This window comes from Tamandua tetradactyla, chromosome 5 (genome assembly GCF_023851605.1).
Source record: "Tamandua tetradactyla isolate mTamTet1 chromosome 5, mTamTet1.pri, whole genome shotgun sequence".
In the NCBI taxonomy this organism is placed as follows: Eukaryota; Metazoa; Chordata; class Mammalia; order Pilosa; family Myrmecophagidae; genus Tamandua; species Tamandua tetradactyla.
In genome coordinates, this window is record NC_135331.1 from 49,955,317 (window position 1) to 49,974,195 (window position 18,879).

General features: G+C 36.1%; 1 protein-coding gene across 5 annotated transcripts in view; it reads left to right on the forward strand.

Moving 5' to 3' along the window:
- Positions 1-18,879, forward strand: part of MME (membrane metalloendopeptidase) — a 147,696-nt gene that overhangs the window by 103,051 nt on the left and 25,766 nt on the right. For all 5 annotated transcript variants that reach the window (XM_077160832.1, XM_077160833.1, XM_077160834.1 and 2 more), the window contains 2 exons: positions 11,377-11,435; positions 17,502-17,621. In XM_077160832.1, the coding sequence (XP_077016947.1) occupies positions 11,377-11,435; positions 17,502-17,621 (179 nt within the window). The remainder of the gene's footprint in view (positions 1-11,376; positions 11,436-17,501; positions 17,622-18,879) is intronic.

Below are 18,879 nucleotides of genomic sequence, written 5' to 3' on the forward strand. Positions count from 1 at the left end.
TTTCCTTGAGTCAATATAGGTAGATTGTATGTTTGTAAGAATCTGTACATTTCATCTAGATTATCTAATTTGTTGGTGTACAGTTAGTTGTTCATGGTATCCTCTTGTAATCCTTTTTTATTTCTATGATGTCAGTTTTTGGATGCATGGTCCGGGAATCGAACCCATGTCTCCAGCATGAAAGGCGGCATTCTAACCACTGAACTACCCATGCACCCAGGCTACAGTGTGGTTATTTTTACTCTCTCTTTTTTTCTTTGTTGGTTTGGCTAAAGGTTGGTTAATTTTATAGATCTTTTCAAAAAACCAACTTTTGGTTTTGTTGATTCTCTCTTGGTTTTTTTTTTTTTAATTCTCTATTTAATCTAACTCTGCTCTAATCTATTACTGCCTTTTGCTTACTTTGGGTTTGATTTTAACTTCTTTTTATAGTTCATCCAGTTTTGAGGTTAAGTTTCTGATTTGAAATCTTCCTTCATTTAGAGCTATACATTTTTCTCTCAGGACTGCCTTTGCTGTAATAGTTTTGTTATGTTGTATTTTCGTTTTCATTCACCTCAAGATATCCCCTAATTTCCCTATGATTTCCTCTTTAATCCATTAGGTGTTTAAGAGTACATTGTTTAATTTCAACATATTTGTGAATTTTTTATTTATCCCATTATTGTTGATTTCTAAATTCATTCCTTTGTGGTCAGAGAAGAAATAATGTATAATTTCAATAATTTTTAATTTATTGAGATTTTTTATGACTGAACATACAGTCTATCCTGGAAAATGATCCCTATGCACTCAAGAATATGTATTCTGTTGTCTGGGATGAAGTGTGCTATATGTGTATATATATATATGTCTTTTAAGTCTAGTTTAGGGTATCATTCAAGTCTTTTATTTCCCTACTATCTTCTGTCTAAATATTCTATCCCTTGTTGTAAGGGGTATATTCAAGTCTCCTTCTACTAATGTACAACCATCTATTTCTCCCTTTAAAATCTATCAGGATTTAATATCATCTATGTTGGGCTCTGCTGTTAGATGCATATATATTTATAATTGTTACATATTCCTGTTGAATTCAGCGTATTATCAGTATATTATGATCCTCTTTGTCCCTTATAATAACTGATACTTGTATAACTACTCTAGTTTTCTTAGTTATTATTTGTATGGCATATTCTTTCCATTTTTCTATTTTCAGCTTACTTATGTCTTTGAATTTAAGTTGAATCTCTTATAAACAGCATATAGTTGGGCTATGCTTTTATTTATTTATTTATTTATTTATTTGGTGCATGGTCTGGATATCCAACCCAGTCTCCCACATGGAAGGCGAGCATTCTACCACTGAACCACCTTGCACCCTGGTGTTATGCTTTTTAATCCATTCTGCCACTCTCTGCCTTTTGACTGGAGTGTGTAAGCCATTTGCATTTAAAATCACTACTGGTAACTCAGAAATTTCTTCTACCTTTTTGCTATTTAGTCTTTGTAAATTTTGCACCTTTTTTTCCCTTCAATTTTCATTACTGCTTTCTTTCATACTTATTTGATTTTTTTGTACTGTACAATATTGAATCCCTTCTCATTTCTGTCTGGATATACATTTTCATGTATTTTCCCACGGTTACCATGGGTTAAAATTTAACATTCTAAATATATAGCACTCATACTTGGTTTTATATAAACTTAACTTCAACAGTATACAAACTTATTATTCCTGTGCCCCTCCATCCCCCTCACCTTCTTTTTGTATGTTACAAGTGATATCTCTATACATTATATGTCCAAAACCTTATAAATTTATCATCATTTTTTATGCATCCACTTTTTTAGCAGTAAGAAGTGGAATTACAGACCAAAAAGTACAATACAACTGTACTGGTGTTTATAATTACCCAAATGGTTACCTTTACTGGAGATCATAATTTCTTTATGCTGTTTTGATCCAGTCTAGTGTCCCTTCCTATCAGCCTGAAGAACCCCCTTTAACATTGCTTGTAGTGTAAGTGATAAACTTCCTGAGCTTTTATTTTTTTAGGGATGTCCAATCTTCCCCTCACGTTTTAAAGAAAGTCTCATCAGGTATAAAATTCTTGGTTGGCAGTTGCTTTCATTCAGTACTTTAAGTATTTCAACCCACTCCTTCTTGCATCCATGGTTTCTCATGAGAAATTGGCTCTTAATCTAATTGGGACTCCTCTGTGCATAACGTGTTGCTATTCTCTTTGCAGCTTTCAGAACTCTCTCCTTGTCCTTTGCATTTGGCAGTTTGATCAGTATGTGAAAGGGCATATTTTTTTCAATTTATCCTGTTTGGTGTTCTCTACTTCTCAGATGGGCATATGCATGTTGTTTGTAAGTTTGGGAAGTTTTCTTTCATTATTTGTTTGAATATTCCTCCTGCCCCTTTGTCTCTTATTCTTTCGAGAATGCTATGTGTGTATTGTTATACTTGATGGTGTCCCAGATGCCTCTTAGGCTGTTTTCACTTTTTATAATTCTTTTTCTTGTCTATTCCTCAGCTAGATTCCTTTCAGGTGCTGTGTCTTCAAGCTCACTGATACTTTCTTCCGCCAATTCCAATCTACTGTTGAAATCCTGGGAATTTTTCATTTCAATTATTGTGGTCTTCAACTCCAGTACTTCTATTTGGCTCTTTTTTAAATTTTCTACCTCTTTATTGAGATTCTCATATTATTCATTCATTGTTTTCCTGATATCCTTTGGTAATTTCTTTGTATTTTTCTTCATCTGCTTGAGCATAGTCAAGATAATTTTTTAAAAGTCTTTGTCTGGTATGTTCAAAGATTGACCCTCTTCACTGATGTTCTCTGTATTTTTATGCTCCTCCTTTGATTGGAGTATTGTCTCCTATTTCTTTTTATCTTGTAATCTTTTGTTTCATTTAATATTTTAAAATGTTAAATCTTGGCTTTATTTCCAGACATATCTTTTTCTTGAGTTTATAACCACCTGATGATGTGACAGAGATTTTATTGAGTGTTAAAAGGTAAGAAAACCAAACAAATCTAAGCAAAAATACCTTTTACTATCCTTGGAAATTGGGTTGCCTTGGCTGGTGCTCTCCATCAAAGTTCAGCCTCCTAACCCTTCCACTGAAGGATTTATAGCAGGTAAGCCTTTGTCCCAGACCACCTGCCTCAATTTTTTTTTTACACTGCTTTAAGTATTTCAAGCTACATTTTCCTGAAAGGTAAATCTCAGGACCAGGTGGGGTGGCACACTGGAGAGCTGTTTCCCAAGTCAGTCTTTCCCAGCCAGAACAATGTCAAGGACCCACAAAAGGAGTAAAGACTGCTGCCGACTACCTAAGGAGGTGATGAGGGATGGGCCAGGTGGTGTGCCAGGAGCTTCTTCCATGGCTCCCCAAAACTCACCTTCCTCAGGAGTGCATCTTATTACACTTAGCTGGACTAGCTCTTGCTGAAAGCAGAAACCATGACTTGTGAGTATTTGAACATTGATGGGTAGCATACAAGCCCTTCATAAATGTTTATGAAGAGAATAAATGGTAAAAATAGCCCGTTTCTTAATAAAACTGTTGAAATTTATCAGGTTTAACTCACTCCCTAAGCATTTCCCCACCACAGGTGGTGAAGACATGCGATATCATCTTTGCTGCTCTCTGTTTAACAAATTAAAAAATTGGAGGTCGTCAGGAAGTGTGCATGTACATACCTGAGTTAACCATTTAACTAGAAGAGCCTCCACTTGCCCAGTTGAGCTGTCAGCAACTCCCAAAGAGAGGGATTGAAAAGAAAAAAGCTCTTGGTTAATGTGGTTTCTGAGTAATAGGGTGTGTTTCCAAAATTATTTCAAAAATTACATCTTCTGGGGTTTTGGTACAAGTTTATAAAGATCTACAAATATGTCATATTATCTGAAATTAACAGTGCTGAATTGGGAATTTAATATCCACTGGCAAAATTACTTTGTAACTTGTCTAAATTATTTACTTCTGGTAACATAATTATTCAGTTAGAGTTCACACAACAAACATAAACCTCCACAGAAAACATATATAAAAGAACAACAAAATGAATTCCTATTTTTCAGACTTGAGGTTAATTTGTTAGCTTCCAAGGACAGAATTTTCTGTAATGTAACTATGAGGTGTAATGCAGTATTTGTAAATCATGACCTATGAGCTGTGACTCAAAGATTTATTTCATTAGTACATTCCTCCTGTTCTTATGTATCAAAATAAAAACATACTGTTTCAATTCGCTAAAGCTGCTTGAGTGCAATATACCAGAAATGGATTAACTTTTACAAAGGGGATTTATTAGGTTTCAAATTATTAGGATTTATTAGGTTACATTTCAGTTCTAAGGCCATGAAAATGTCCAAGTTAAGGCTTCAAGAAGAAAGACTGATCACATCCAGAGGGTTTCTCTGTCACTTGGGAAGTCGCATGGGAAGGTCTGCTGGCCTTTCTCTCCTGGTTGATTTCAACATTGCTCTCTCAGCTTCTTTGGGTCTTTCTGGCTTCTGCTGGGGTGCTGTTTTTTTTATTATTATTAATTAAAGAAAAAGAAGAAATTAACACAACATTTAGAAATCATTCCATTCTATATATGCAATCAGTAATTCTTAACATCATCACATAGATGCATGATCATCATTTCTTGGGGTGCTGTTTTTCTCTAAGCATCTTTCACCTGGCTTCATCTCTCTGCTTTCTGTGTCAGCTCTGTATTCTCTCTGTTTTCCTCCTTTTATTCTCTTCATAGAGGACTCCAGTAAAGAAGTAAGGAGATGTGGGTGGATCACATCTCCACGGAAACAACTTAATCAAAAGGTCTGCACCCACCATAGGTCTGCACCCACAAGATTGGATTAGTAGAACATGGCTTTTCTGGGTACATAACAGTTTCAAACCAGCGCACACGTTGATGTTGACAAGAGCCAATTCAGTCAACGTATTTTGAGCACCTGCTAGGTGTGTAGCACTGTGCTTAAACATTATGGTGGATAAAAAAATGAATAAGATAAGGTCCTTGACTCAGCAACCCACAATCTAGTGACAGACACAGGGAAGTAAAAGTTAAAGCTGGAGAAAGGCAGGGTTTATTCGTAGTATAACAAGGAAACAAAGTGCTAGGACAGCTTCTCTCTATTAACCACAATTAAAATTTTACTTATTAACAAAACATACTCTGGAAACAACATGTCAGCATTTAAATTCTTATCGAGATGAACAGACAATTCATAAAAACAAAACAAAGCAAAATGATTAGTTCATTTCTCTCTTCTCTTTTCTTGCGTCAAGCCTGCTGTTTCTTCTGATCTAAGGAAGTTGAATGGTAGTGAGCCCCTACAATAAGTGGTACCCCTGAGGTTAGCACCCTAATAGCTGTTGATCTTCCTTAAAGGCCAGCACCACCAAAATGGTCAGTGGGGTCAGTACCTGAGACAGACACTGTTGTTTTACCACTGCAGTGAGTCACTAATACTCTTTGAGTGCCCTAGTTCTTTCATTTTACCTGGGTAACCTTTTAAAAGCCATACAATTTCTTTATTTATAAAATAAGCAAATTGCTCTAGACTGTATATGCTCCCCAAGGTTCTTTCCAACATTAAAATTCTGTGATCCCCACTGTGACATTTTGATAAGAGGTCACAAGATTTCCCCCCATGGCTTCTCCACATCAAGTAGCACATGAGAATAAACATATTCTTCAGAAGTAAGGAAGTATCTCACTCTTTCTAACATATCCCTTCAGATTTCCCCCCTGAACTGATTTTCCTAGAACCAGTCTTCTTTCTAAATGTGTTCTGTTTTCTTCAGTTGATTAGCAGAAGTAAAATAGTCATGAAAGATTTATATGGTTAAGTGTGATGAATGCAGAATTATAACCCATACAGGTGGGGGTGCAGATTGGGAAACCTGGGACACAAACGAATCTGCATGAGTGTAGATATATAAGGGAGATTTGTGAAAAATGATGTTTGAGTCAGCAAGTGTTACTCAGCCAGAAAGACTCAAGAACAGATATTTAGACCAAACTTGCACAAATCACTCTAATTCCCCTATGACATCATCTGCCACGGCAGTGTACTCATTTTCTGCACATGTTGGAATAGATGAAAATTTTAGATTTCCATCTTTTATACTTCCATAAATCCAACAAAGATAGTCCTTTTTTTTTGCCCTCAGAAATATTTTTGGATTATAAGCAAAACACTTTTTTATCAGCAAAAACATTTCTGCTTTTTAATTAACACCCAAGGAGGGTTTTTATTTTGTTTTGTTTTGTTTTGTTTTCAGAGGGGGAGGAGGAATGAAGAAGGGAAGGAAGCTGAATAATTTAAAGATTGAAGTTTTAGATAGATTTTTATATGTTTCATCCTCAAACAATATAGTCATAATGTCCTACAATTCCATTTAAACTGGGAGGTCTTTGATAAAGAATCCTGGTACTTTTACACCAGTGTACCCTCCTGAGAGGACCATGTCCAGGTAGTACCCAGGCTCCCAAGAGGCTGTAAAACAGCAGTACTGACCTAGGTACAGTGTTTTTCTCCCTCCCTCAGTAACAGGACGAGAAGGGCCCATAATCTCGGGGCTTGGAGGACTCTTCATATGTCAAGACCTATTTCTCATAGCTTTGTCATGAGATTACACAAATATTTATTGAGTGCCTGCCATGTTCTGACACTATTCTAAGCCTAGACAAACAGTTGAGACCAAAAGCTGGAACATCCCTGCCTTCATGCAATTACTTTCCATTGGGCCAAAGAGGTAATAGACTTGTGATGTCTATTTACTAAATGCTAAGGGCTGTGAGGGATGGGAAAGACTTCATTTCCTTTCAGAAATAGCCCATGACTACCCTAAACAGAAAAGACACCAAAATAAAATTCTGACAAAACTGATCTACCTACCCACATGCTGTGTCTCCCAAATTGGGATTTTCTCTGAATGTGGCAAGTCACACCTGGGTGTGTACACATAGATACACACACACACACATCTACAAAGAGTAATTGAAGACTGAAAAGATCTTGCCTTGTTGCCAAACTTGACCCACATATAACTCGCTGATTCCTTCTAGGAAGGAAATAGGGTAGTGATTTTTATTAGCTTTTCATTGAAAGAGAAATGGTGTCTTCCCAGTTTAAGTCAGAAGGGGCCTTGGTTCTTGCCCCTCAGGCAGAACCATGTAAGTTCCTCAGAGTACTTCGGTCGGGTTACCAACTCTGATGCAACAAGAATGACCAACTTAATGAGGCTCTTGGGTCCTCCCGTTCTGGTGCTTTGGGATAAAATCTTCACCTTGTGGAACAGTGGGAAGAGAATGTGTTTTGGAGTCAGGGGGACCTAGGACAGGGTTTCTGCTCAGTCATGTATCTTGGTGAATTTAGGCCTCTGAGTGTCAGTCTTTCATTATAAACATGGAATAAGAATTTTTACCTTGCATGGTCGTACAATGAAGTTACCTTGTGTAACGTGCCTGACACATCACTTAGATACTCATTAAATAGTTGTTGCTGTGGTTATGTCTGGTCATGGTAGACCTTGCAGTATGACTTCAGGTGGTGTGGAGGCTAGCACCCTAAAGCTTGTTAGTGGTAAAGGGGGAACCCTGAGTGTGAAGCAGTAGTAAGCAATGCATACCTTAATACTGAAGGTGCATAAGGAAATGCATTAAAGGGGGGGAAAAAAGTAGTCATCCATGTCCATAGGTGTCTCACCTAATGTTAATAGTGAGCTTTTATGTAAGATGCAGTTCAATGGCTTAGAAGTAGGGAATTTAATTGGAAGATGAGGGAGTTTTCCTTAGTTTATATATTCTTTTCCCCGCAGAGTCACCTTGTTTATATGTGTATTAGGGAGAGAATAAAACCACGCCCAGCCAGTTTCTACACCCATATATTGGAGACGCCATCTGTCTTATATGGGTTGTTTAAAAGATGAATGAAATCATACAGAAACCTTTGAAGTCTTGAAGAGAAAATTTTTAATAAATGTAAAAGATTGCTGGGATTATTACAAAATTATTAAATGAGAATTCTTTCCACTCAGGGGTAGTTGAGGAAGTTACGGGAAGCCATTATATTGCACTGTTGATTTCAGAGGAGTTGCTTTGAGACCACAAGATGCTGAGAAATTGAACACTTGCAGGGAAGTGAGCATTAATAATTTTATTGTTTTACATTTTAAAGTTACACAAGAGTGGGTGAGAGAGAAATTTTATTCCGTGTGTTTTTGCAATCTAGCAGGTTTATTATAGCCAGTGGACTGTAGGTTCCAGCTGTCGACTTCTGCTTTTCTTCCTTGCTAAAATCGTGATTTCTGTGCACTTTTCATTTCATCACCACTTAGGTTCTTCAGAGTAATAAGAATTAGGATAGAAACACCTGGTCCCCCTCTCAAGGGTGTTCCTGTAATATTTCCCATCCACATTGTTAGCTCAAATTTGAGGGAAATGTTGCTTGTAGTAGCCCTTCTGTGTTCTACTGTTGAGTGCTCAAAGCAAGAATAAGCTTACCTGACAAAATTAAGCTTCAGAAATTAAAAATAAATTTTTTTTATATCCTCCTCTCCCACTCTCTGCTTTATACTGCACACCCCCACACTCACACACAGAACCCTGGAAACAGGAGGAGAAGTCAAAAGCAGAATCGTTTCTGCTCTTTTTCTCCGGTCTGAGACTGTATGTATGGAGGTTGTTCGAATCTGGCCTCTTACTTTCCAGGTATCCTCAGGTGACCCCACTGTCCATTATCTCAGGGCAAGACTCACCACCATTTGCCTTTCCCTTTTGTCTCTTTTGTCTGTTGCTCTTTAAGAGTCACAGTTCCCTTAATGGAAGCTCCTCCTGAAGCTTTCAGACTGCATGCAAGTCAAGAGAATGTATAGTTTTTGTTATGTCATCACGTAATTTGAAAAATAGTCTTTGCCCTGTTAGTTTAGCTTTTCTGTTAATGTAATGAGATATTTCATGATTGATGGCAAATATTGGACATTGAACTGGTGGTTGTAATCACCTCAAGATGTAATGATCTAATCACAGTACTGCAAGTTCTGACAGTTCCCAGGAACAAAATGCCCTGTGTGTATTTGAACTGAGATAATTACCTAGGGGTGAATGCAAATGTACCTCAAGAGATCTCAAGGAAGACAAGGTGTACACTATACTGTAATGCTCTGTAAACTTCACAACATCTCTAACGCCATTTTAGTGTTCTATGGTCATACATAGCTACCTTTTTTTTTTCCTTGATGATATAATTCATAGTGGCCATTTTAATATGTAACACACACACCCCCTCCACTGCTGCAAAGTTTTTAGAATTATCAAAATGCAATCTTAAACCTCTCAAAATAACATAATAATAGCAGATAGGCACTAAAAGAACTGATTTTTATAAAAACAATAAACCGCAGATGGGTAATATACTTTAAACTTCATTCATCTATGTCCCACTTTTGAGATCTGTTGCTGCCTTGAACCTCAGTTATCTATTTCCTCTTTCTGTAATACATTTAATTAAAAAGAACACTTTGGATGGGCACCTTTTCTATTTCCTTGTTAGCACTTTTGAGTGAGTCTGGGACCAAACAACTTGCACATATTATTGGTGATTATCCGTGTAATTCCATAATATAATATATATATTTCTCATATATTTTTTCATGATCATACTTTTTATTTCTATGACTCTTTCTTATATTTGTTAATCATACAAAATCCACTTCTATGTACTTTCTGATTTCTCAATTTTATTCTAACATCTCTGAGTTTACAAATATGTTTTGCTCGTGAGTCATCACAAATCGTGTGGGAAGTGGTGCAATTTAATTAAAGTAAATAAAAGCATATACTGGTAATCATCAGCCTGCAAGAAGTATTAAAATATTGATTACTCAGCTGTGATGAAATGAAGGAGGACTGTTTTATCAGTCACACCATCATGTTTAAAAATGTTTTTCTCTATTAAAAATAACAATGACAAACACATTGCTCAAACATTCTTACCCCCATATCCAGATGTATTTTCAGAGATAGCTCATATATCCCATAATAATTGCTGAAATTGGAGCTAAAATGCTGATTTGGGCAGCTAACTTTACACTGCTTGCTCTACAAAGCAGGAAGTGGAAACAATTCTGATTTAAACTCGTTTTACCAATTATTGTAAACTTCTGTGAGTGGGATAATAATTGTCTCACTAAATGTTGCCATGAAAGTATAATGACTACAATGGAGGCATTAGTAATATGTAATTGTCTTAAGTGTGTGCTAACATTTAAGAAGTTTTCTGGAGTCAAGCAGTGTCCGTTTATAGGTATTTACCCATATTTGTGATAATTTATTGCGATGGGAATATTACTTCTATTGGACAAAATTGCTTAAAGCATGATTTTTTTATTAGAGAAATTATAGGTTTACAGAAAAATCATGCTTAAAATACAGAGTTCCCGTGTACCACCCTATTATTAATACCTTGCATTATTTTAGAGTTTTATAATTGTGCTATCAACTATAGTCTTTATTTTACCATAGGATTCACTGTTAACATATGATCATTGATATGTACTCTCCTAACATCTGTACATAAAGACCTAGGAACGTTGGCAGGTATCCTTTGGCTTAATGTTGCCCCTTAATTTTCACCAGGGAAGCTGTCTTTTCCATTTTCTCACTCAGCCTTGTTTTATAGTTATTTGTTTATCTTTCTCATCTTCTCAACTAAATGAGAGTCTCTTAAAGTCAGAGACTTTCTTTTACATATCTAGATTGTATGTGGAGCATAAATTATGGTTTAGATAGTCAGGCAGGCCAATTGACTTAAGAACCACCTGGATTTCATTTTACAATTGTCATACAAAAATATACCTTTGCACAATTAGGTGGAATGTTGCTTTTAAAAAAAAAAAGCTTTAGATAGCAATAATGGGAGGCACATTATTCAAGTTATACTACCTGTTAAGGGGATAAACTCATTATTTAAAAAACTTAAATACACTTGAATCTGAAGTTTTAACTACCTGTTCTTTGATATTCTGTCAACTACTCCAGAAATGTTGGCATAGTTACCTAGTAGTGAGAACATAAATCTAAACACATTTCAGTATAATCTTAACCCATCACAATTCTAAAGAGATACATTTTAATGGCTTTTGCACAGTCAGAGATGCTGCCATAAAAATTCATGCATACAAAATAGATTTCAGACCTGGATATGTGTCGATTCTTCAAGTGATCTCATTTTAATTTGTTGATCGTAATTCAAATACAGAAAGTTAAGATTCAACTAGGAATGGTAATAATGCTTTTATTGTGGTGAGCTGATTGAATTAGAGAATGCAGTATCCTTTATAATAAGTTCTTATGTTTTCTATAGGTGGATAAGTGGAGCAGCTGTGGTCAATGCATTTTATTCTTCAGGCAGAAATCAGATAGGTAAGGTGTATTCTTAAATAATTCTCTATTTTTCCCAACCTGTTACAAATTATATGACCAATTTACAGACCTCAAAATACAGTGCTAGGCTAAGTTATTGATTTATTGAATATATTTTTTGAAAGTAAGAGCACCTATATACATCTTGTTACTAAAAATGGTGAATTTTAAATTAATACAAATTGCATTAAGTAGTTTTGCTTCTTTTAAGATATTCCCATTTGTAGCTAAAATGATTTCTCTCCTTTCTTAAGTACTTTTGTGATTTAACGGCCCTTAAACATATCTCCATAAGGTAATAATAATTTTAAGACTTTCTAAGCCTAAACATTTTAAACTGGTGTTCTAGTTTGCTAGCTGCCGGAATGTAATACACCAGAGATGGATTGGCTTTTAATAAAAGGGGATTTATTTTGTTAGTTCTTCGGAGGAAAGGCAGCTAACTTTCCACTGAAGTTCTTTCTTACGTGGAAGGCACAGGATGGTCTCTGCTGGCCTTCTCTCCAGGCCCCTTGGTTTCAACAACTTTACCTGGGGTAACTTCTTTCTGCATCTCCAAAGGCCTGGGTTGAGCTGCGAGTGCTGAGATGAGGAATGCCGAGCTGCTTAGGCTGTGCTACGTTACACTCTCTCATTTAAGCACCAGCCAATTAAGTCAAACGTCCTTCATTGCAGCAAACACGACTCCTAGCTGCCTGCAGATGTAAATCAGCAACAGATGAGGTTCACGTACCATTGGTTCATGTCCGTAGCAACAAAACTAGGTACGCTCACCTGGCCAAGTTGACAACTGAATCTAACTACCACAACTGGCTTAAGGTTCTAAGAACCAATTTTACCGAGACCCAGTTGCCATGGAAGTTCTGTATACAAGCTCTGGTAGAGATGGTGCTATGGTGTATTGTCTTCATTCTAAAAGATTCTAAGAGCTCACTCCGAAAGCTGAAAAGTCTATTATATTAGCTTGAACTGTATGAAATTTTATATTTTTTTAATCAAAAATAGAAAAAAGTAAATTTCATTTATTCACAGAAATGCGCATAGGTAGTTCAATATATGAATGAATGAAGTAATGAATAACTGAATGACTTAATATAAAAATATATATGTTTTCCTCTTCCTGGGAAGCTTGTACATCTTTAAACTTTGTCTCTCTTTAATATGACATGAATGGAACCATTGTTTTCCCTATATTTTTTAGTAAAAAACTAATTGGAAAAGGCATCCAATTTATTCAGTACTTCCTGAGATGTGCTAAACAAACTTTAGAGCAAACTTCTTCTCCAATTGTACTCAGTCCACCCTTCCTTTCTAAGTGTGATTTAGAATCAATGGGAAAGATAATCTCAGTATTATTCTAAACTACTCTTTTTATATCTCAGAATCTGCCCAAAGCCTCATTTTTCTTGAATTCTCTTCCTAGTTGGATTATAAATGATGAAAAATCCTGCATGATTTTCATCACTGATTAAAAAACAAACTTTAAAAGAAATTATATGCTTTTAAAAAAGAAGTTTGAGTATGCGTTACCTCATCACTTTTAATCCTAGGAAGAGTGGATTAAGACGCTATATACATTTTCTTCTAATATGTTTATGGTTTTTTATTTTTAAAGTTAAACCTGTTATCCATCTGGAATTTACTTTGGTATATGACATGAAAATGATTGTTTTTGTATAACATATCTCTAATAATTAAGACTGTACACCTGGATTAAAATCTACTAGTCAACATCTAGGCTAATATGTTCCTCAGCTAGGGAAATTATTACCTAAATCCAGATTGATACTGTTTAACGATAAACTCAGAATCCATGCCGTCCATCCTTTTGTTATATATTCCTGGAAGCCATTATACCTTTTCTTAGAAATGCCTTTATCCCTGGATGATCTTTAACTTTTAGGGGAATCCCAGGGCAAACCAAGACAGCCCAGATTTAGATTTTGCCTTAGGGCAGATTAAGGGATGTCGTTTTATTTGAATCCAGTTTAAGAACAAGCATGGATCCTATCAGACTTGGTGCTGACTCATCACCAGAGAAGAGCCAAGCACTTCCTCTTTGGGGTCACTCTGGCATTTTGATGGCTTCAGCCATTCTCTAGAACAGGTCCAGGCAGTTGAGGTCAGTACAGGACCCTGGCTGACTCTCATCTACCCCAAATCCCTGGAGGTATTCCAAAATTGCTCCACTTCAGAGATTTCTTGACCAGGCAAGACCTGGGCGTATTCTCACTCTGAATTTAATACCCTCAAATCAAATAAGCACAGAGCAAAAGGAGAAAAAAAAATTTTAATAGACTGTTTCAGAAAGTAGACAGTGGTCCTCTGGATAATCAAGAATTGGCTGCAATGAATATCCTTAATGTATAAAGAAGATCTTTTTAAAGTTTGTCAGGTTAAGCTCATCTGCTGGAAATATGAAGTAAGAACTGTTCACCTCTTTTCATATCTTTGTCTGCTAATAATAGCAGTTCAGAGAAGGGGAAAGTGTCATGCAAGAGAAGAAATCTTTGACGTGTGCTTTTTATTTTTCTTTGACAACTCATTTAAATCTTCTTAGTGGGATTTAACTAAAAATAATTGAAGATCCTGATCTCTGTTTTTCTCCCTGTTAGAAATATGTGTACATTGTGTATTTGTGTGTTTACATAAGTACAAATATACATGCATACATACATACATGCATACACATCCCCTGCAACACTGTCTTAGTGGCTTTGGTATGATGTTGACTACAAAATTAGACCTGGTATAGCATAGTGGCTCATAATGCCTCCTCGCCCACTCTTTTCCCACTACCACGTACAAATACACCTTAATTAGATCACATACAATTTTTCATTGGACTAGGCATTTCATGTTAAAAAAAAGTTTGTATTGTTTGATTATTACATAGGGAGTTATTCATGTCAATAATTTCTACTTTTATGTTCCATTCCTGCTGCTTTTTGTCAGAACTAGCATGTAAGCTAAATTCTTATTTTGGTTCTCACCTTACCCCCACCCCTGCCACTTCACATGAACAAAACAGTCACCTTCCAGCACAAGAAGCCATTTTTACTGGTTTTCTCATTACACTTAAAGTGTTTAGTTCATTGGTTCCACTACATTGCACATTTGCTTCATGGAACTCTAGAAGCCACCAGCCTATAAGGAAAGCTGTACTTGAGCGTTTTCTCAAATGTTTCAAGACACTATTTTATCTTCTTATTGACTCTGTAAGTCTTGTCCAAGGAAATGACCAAGTCAAACGGGACCTCTTACTATTGCTGCATTCCCTTTTTCCTTAAAAATGCATTAGGAATCTTTTAATCAACTTCTTTTTTTTTTTTCAATTTTCAGGAAATTTATGGGTACTGCAGCCTGGGTGGTCTATGACTATGATGACTATCTTGAGATAGTTAAATTTTCTGAAGGGTTTAACTCACTCCAAGAAATGTTTCCAAGCATGGTTCTATTCCAGTTAATATAAAATAATGCTTAATTTCCCCCCACCAAAAAAATTCATTTCACTCGATTACAAGCTTGAGTTTTATGTAAAGCATTTGAAAATTGAACTACATGCAGCTTGAAAAAAATAAACCAGGAAAAAGGAGGGGGACAGAATTTTTTGTTTCATAGTCCAAGGACTTATTTAATTAACCAAGTTACTGACCATCACAGGCATTGAAAAATGCACAACTAACCAGGTGGGTTATAAACAGTGGTTATGAAGGCTACTAGTAACAATGATGCTACTAACGAGGAAAATCCTGGTCACAGATTTGTAGCTGACAGGGTACAAGGGGAAATCATAGTCTGCAAGGCTGAACTTGAAGACTAGTATTTAATATGAGCCATAAAAATCTTATCACTTGCCTGGAGAATGGCATATCAGGGTATAATTAAGCAGCAGGATCTTTACAGTTAATGTTTAGTCTTGATAGCACGTTTCATAAGAGCATTTTATATAATGGGTGGATTTTAATCAAAGTACATAGTGTGGGAGATAGTGTGCACTTTAAGTTAATAAAGTACTGCACATAATTTTTATACTTTAAGCTAAAAATAATTTCTTGGCACTGTTGATAGCTCAGGCAGCAACACGAGAGGTATAACTTTCATCAAAATTCTCCAAGGACAAAAGTACTTATTTTAAAAATTATTTTGAAATTTGAAAGTTATGGCAACTTTCCAGATCTTTTTTAAGTTCTGGAGAGTAATTAAATTGCCCAGAGTATTTTTGAAGTCTCCTCCATAAATATCTAATATTTATCCTTAAAACCAATGTAGGTTATGACATATTCACCCCACGTGAAAGGCAAAGAAACATTTGCTCTTCTGAACTAACTAGAACTTAAGTTTCCTAAGGTAACATAACCGTCTCATGTTCTTGGCATCCCACAGGCCAGTGCCCAGAGCTCTGCATGTAATAGGCGTTCATAGTAAAGACTCTTTTTTAGATTGCAGAATATGATGTTTCATTTATTCATAGAGGATTCCAGGGCTTCAAAACATAAAATGAAAATTTTTAATTATAAGCATTAATTTTATTTTTAAAGTCAATGTTCAGCCACCTCTGAACAGCATGGTCTACAAACAAGGATCATCTTTCCATAGAACAGGGGAATTGTTTTCCAAGAGAAGAGAACAAAGGATCAGAGATTAGTAAATCTCAGAAATAACAAAAAACATAGTTTGGCTGAAAAAATGGGGTAGGACAGGGAAGGAAAGAGCATGGGAGGTGAGGAGGAGGCTGGGGAGGTAGGTAACCATGAAGTCACCTCAAAAGAAGGTTTTTCTAAGCAATGAAAGGCCAATAAAGACTTTTTAACGTGGGAGTGAGGGTGATCAGAGTCGCGCTTTAGGAAGTTTAATCTGGCTGCAGGATAGATGAAGAGGATAGACTGGATATAGGTTAGATTAAAGGTGAACAGAATGTGGGAAGACCAACTGGGAGATTAATTTAAGTAATTATTGAGGCAATGGATCAGAGAGTGAACTAAAATAGTGGCAGCAAGATTGAAAAGGGGAGTTGCTACCAGAAGGAAGGCATACTGCCTGGCCTTTGCTTAAGGAGTCTGTAAAATACTTTTGAAAAGAAAGGAAGCATCAAAAATAAATATGAACATTTCACTTCAGGTGATTGAGACATTTCAGATAACATTAGCAGAAATAATAAAGTCAAGAGAGTGATGGCTTGGAAGGGAATATGATGAATTTGATGTTTGAAATGTTAAAGTTTAAAGTTTGTGAGATATCTAAGTGGAAAAAGTTAGAAAGGTAATGCAGATGTCAAGATAGTTGTATAAAACTATAAGTTATTTATTTACTGAGGTCTTCAGGACACCATAATAAAGATGATCGTTCCTTCATTCATTTCTGTTTACTTATTCATTTATTCAGCACACTTCCTGAGAACATGTTATGTTCTAGCACTGTTCAAATTTTAAGTGGTGGGGACAGGGAACTGAAAAAACAAATGAACCAAAACAAATGGACAGATGCACAAACCTCTGCTCCCAAGGAGTTAATATTTGAGATGCAGGGGAGAGAGCAGGACTGGCAGGAAAAGGAAGGACACAAATCATAAGCAAGGGAAATACAGAGTATAAGGGTAGTCGTGGGTGCCTTGACAAAGATAAAATGTGATTAGGGGATACACTAGATGGAGTGACTCTATTTATTAAGCTATTTGAAGTGGATGCAATTTTAGAGATAACATTAAATGTAATACTTGTGTTATTGAGAGTAACTATTTCTACCAGCATTCCAAATTTTTGCAAGAGATCAGGGACCTTCTGAATAAAGATTACAATTATTCTTTGGTCTAACTTGCTTACAGCAGAAAGCAATCTTAAAAGAGATTGTAAAGTTGGAATGGTGATTATAAACTATACAACTATGGTGCCATTCAGGATGGCTTTTTTGTTGCTGTCAGTAAAGAAAAGACCTGCCTTCCTTTCAAGCAGATTTTCCTTACACAGCTAAGTGAGACTAACAAACAACTTGGTAGACCAGAAGCCAACCACGTGCCTACCATTCATAAATAATGTTACAAAGAGAACCCATCTTCTTTCTTTGCAGTCTTCCCAGCTGGCATTCTGCAACCCCCCTTCTTCAGTGCCCAGCAGTCTAAATCATTGAACTATGGGGGCATCGGCATGGTCATAGGGCATGAAATCACCCATGGCTTTGATGACAATGGTAAAGTGCACTTACATTTTCCTTTTGATGAAATGGATCCTAATACATGTGACTCAGTATTATAATTTCTCAATACAAAACATTTATCATGTATCATTTGGCTATAAAATCATCATACTTGCATTGTACCTTTTAAGTTGTTGCTTAAGATCAAAAATTTCCAATAGTAAGGTAAACCATGGGGGCTATGCACTTTGACAGAATAAAGCAAACACTCACATTCAGAAAAGAGTTTTGTCAATGCTGGTAATACTGCGTGGTCTTGTTTCTTGATTGCCTATGTCTTCTCTCTCCAAAGTCTTAGAGAGCAGGAGACTTGTTTGAAAAATCAGATGTAAAAATCAGAAAGTATTAAATACAGAACTGGTAGTGTCCGTAGTCTTTTAGGTCCTCTCAGTCAGAGACTTTTATTTTTAAGCACATTATACCTTGCACCTATTCAGGGCCTTGCAAACACTACACACTTAAATATGCTGCCCCCAAAGGAAAAACAGATTTAGAGGTTCAGTGAAGGTTGACAGGGCTAGAAATAAAAGCATGAGATAGATATGAACAAAGGTGATAATTAGACTTAGGACAGTGATTAATTCACAAATCAAAAGAAAGTAGAAAGAGAATAATAGAGGAAAAAATGACTAAGCTTTAATTAGCCCAACTTAGAGGACCAGAGAAAGAGAAACAGACAGGAAGGATACAATTTCAAAAAGGACCTACTACCTATCTATTAACTCAAACTACACTACAGTCTTAAAAGGTAGGTACTAATACTATTCCCATTTTTCAAATGGAATAAAATATAAGCACACAAGGGGCTTGCTCCAAGTTACACTGCTGGGAATTAATGGGACCGGGCTTCGCGGCTTTTTTCTTTATTCACTATATCAATAAATAAATAAATAAAAATGCCAAAATATATGACATATATAGGTGATATTAAAAATGAAAAAGGCAAAAGATCAATGTAGTTTAGGGTTAGTAGGAAGCTCTAGACGTGGCCACTCTCTAAGCCAAACTCTGCAAATAAACTCATTACCTCCACACTATGTCGGATTGACTTTCAGGGATGTAAGTCTCCCCGGCAACATGGGACATGACTCCCGGGGATAAGCCTGGCCCTGGCATCGTGGGACTGAGAGTGTCTGCTTGACCAAATGGGGGAAAATAAATGTAACAAAATAAGGTTTCAGTGGCTAAGAGATTTCAAATAGAGTCAGGAGATCTTTCTGAAGGTTACTCTCAGAAAGCTTCAGCCAGATAT